General features: G+C 46.2%; 1 protein-coding gene across 1 annotated transcript; it reads right to left on the bottom strand.

The window, feature by feature from the left end:
• Positions 1–225: 225 nt before the first annotated feature.
• Positions 226–1494, bottom strand: LOC137159947 (olfactory receptor 10D3-like; the record flags this gene model as incomplete). Its single annotated transcript, XM_067558419.1, has 3 exons — positions 226–711; positions 912–1110; positions 1369–1494. Coding segments are annotated over 3 exons (811 nt in total), but the record flags the coding sequence as incomplete, so codon positions are not given.
• Positions 1495–2880: the final 1386 nt, after the last annotated feature.

Here is a 2880-nt window from a genome sequence, read left to right as displayed (position 1 = left end):
CCTATCCTTTAGGCAGCTTTGAAAATATCAGCCTGAAAGCATGTCCAAGACAGCTAGATGCTCTTAGGAGCACTTCTATGATCTGTAGAGCTCCAGATATACAGGTAGGGCTCTACACAGAAGGAGAGAGACAGACTCTCACATAAGATACATAAGAGCCATGCGGATGAATTTGTAGACTTATTTCAGTGCTCACTCACATGCTACTTCTGCAGATGCAGCACATCAACGTGCAGTCGTCTGACCCCCTCTTAGTTTCCGCAGAGCCCCTTTCATCTCCTTGTTCCTCAGTGTGTAGATGACTGGGTTCAGCACGGGCGTAGCCACATTGGCAGAGATCTGCAGAGCGTTCGCCACCACTTTGCTCAGCCGTGGCTGCATATAGACCAGGGCACAGGGCCCAAAGAACAGCGTCACCACCGTCAGATGTGAGGCGCAAGTGGAGGCTGATTTCCGTAGCCCTTCGGCTGAGTTCATCTTCAGGATGGAGTAGATGATGCAGACGTAGGACATGAGGATGAGGAGGAAGCAGGTCATGGGCACCAGGCCATTATTGGAGAAGCTCACAGTCTCAATTATGTACGTGTCTGTGCAGGCCAGCTTGGCCACGGGGAAGATGTCACAGAAGTAAAAGTCTATCACATTGGGCCCGCAGTGGGGCAGCGTGAAGGTCAGGCTGGTGAGAATGGTGGCATGGAAGGAGTTGCTGATCTAGGTGCCGGCAGCCAGGATGGCGCACACCCTCCAGTTCATGATGATCAGGTAGCGCAGCGGGTGGCAGATGGCCATGTACTGTCAAAGGCCATGACTGTGCAGAGCAGGCACTCGGTGCTGCCTAGGAAGTGGTAGAAGACGACCTGGGACATGCAGCCACCCAGCGAGATAGATCTACTCTTGGTCCAGAGACTGACCAGCAATTTAGGGGTGCTGATGGAGGCGAATCCAAGGTCCACCACAGAGAGATTGCAGAGGAAGAGGTACACAGGGGTGTGCAGGATGGAGTCAGCGAGGATGGCTGAAAAAATGAGCAAGTTGCCCAGTAGGGTGCAAAGATAGAAAGCTAATGAAAAGGAGTGCGATTCTCCATTTCCATGCAAGACAGGGTCATTCCTGGAGGCACAGAGATAATGCAGCCAGATTAGCAATCTCAATAAATTATGATTTGTTAATTCGTTAGCACACTATAACTTAATCTACAAGGGTAAATCTTTCTAACCATCATAAGTTTGGTGAAAGTGAGTGGAGAATCAGGACTCTAATATTTCATCGATTCTATTTGATGCTACTCAATTTAATTGTCCTTTCTTCCTTTCCATTCAACCATCTTCTATCTATTCAGTTCTTATAGATCATACTAGGAAGAAATACATGGGAGGGTCCAGGTGGCAGTCACCGAGGATGGCTAATAAGATGAGCAGGTTACCCAGCAGGGTGCAGAGGTAGAAAGCTAAGAAGACGACGAAGAGGATGGTCTGAAGGCCGTCAGTGTTGGGGCTTCATAAGAGGTTGAAATGAGTCACCACAGTGTGGTTGACCAACCCTACAATGGACTCATTCCTAGGGTAGGGGAGAGAAATAATTCCCATGAGTTACAGAAACAAAAATAGATATCATCGTATTGCTGCAATGCTCACCCTTCCTTCCACTGCCACCGCTTTACTGCATGTCACCCCATTATTGCCTTTCATTCGTAGTAGTTTATATTTAGATCATTCTCATGCCTCTTGGGATTAGGTCCTCACTGTACAGTGCAGAACAGAGAAAGAGAAAATGTCTGCCTTGAAAATTTTACTATCCAAAGATGAACAGACAAAGGGGATGTCCTACTCCATTCTACTCTATTCCAGTTTCATCTCTTCTCTCCTCTCCTGCTCTAATTTCTTCAACTCTATTCTATACACCTCCTGCACCATCTTTATCTCTACAGCATCTTAGAGCCTTCCATTGGTGGATTAGGTGATGTGACCAATGTTTTTCATATGTGGTTTGTTCTTTCTCTCATCCTCTCTGCAAAAGGATTATTGTGTGTGCAGTGGAGTAGTTTGTTTGGCAGGGATTCATTTTTATCAATGTAGGTGCTGCTCTGTGTTTGTGTTAAAGGAGAGGGTGAGGGTGCACAATACGAACAAATAAATCTAGTGAAGAATTGTCCCAGCTTTGTTAATTATATGAAGTGTTTGGGGTTTTTTATGGGGGTTAGAGAGATAGAGAGAGAAAGGGAAAAAAGAAGAGGAATAGCGACAGTTTGTCATATGCTCAGCCATGATCAGCAGAGTCTGTTCTGTAAATATCGATTTTTAAGGTCAGATTTGACACACAAAAATGAAGTCTATTTGCATTTTGTCAGGGAGTTTTCCCCATGCATGAGAAGTGCTGTTGAAAGGGAGAAGCTGCCGTGTTGGGGTTATCACGTCCTGTCTACACTACAGAGCTTACAGCAGCATCGTTCTGCAGCTGCCAATCCAGACACACGAAGAGAGAACTCTATCATCAACTTAATTACTCCAGCCCCTGCGAGCAGCGGTAGCTATGTCAGTGTGGGAAGCTCTTCCACCAACACAGAGTTGTCCACACCAGCGCTTACGTCCTTGTAACTTACTCTGGCTTATTCAGCCCCCTGAACAACGTAACTTATACCGATCGCAGCTGTGGTGTGTACATAGCCACACAGAGATTAACGAAGAGAGGGAGATAAAAGATACACATCTGCAACAGAGACAGGCAGACAGGTACTGCAGAGAGACGCATGGACATATGGATGGATGGATTTTTCTCTAAAAAAATATTTGGGTGACATCGTCCTTGAGTGAGGTGGAAACTGACAAATTTCAAGACAGGAAGAGAGCGAGGGACAGAGAGAAAATCTTTACCAAACCAATT

This window comes from Emydura macquarii, unplaced genomic scaffold, assembly GCF_026122565.2.
Source record: "Emydura macquarii macquarii isolate MOO-44397 ecotype Brisbane River unplaced genomic scaffold, CSIRO-AGI_Emac_v2 contig_2018, whole genome shotgun sequence".
NCBI classification, from domain to species: Eukaryota; Metazoa; Chordata; order Testudines; family Chelidae; genus Emydura; species Emydura macquarii.
Note: the sequence above shows the minus strand (reverse complement) of the source record. Positions and strands in the feature narration are given on the sequence as shown.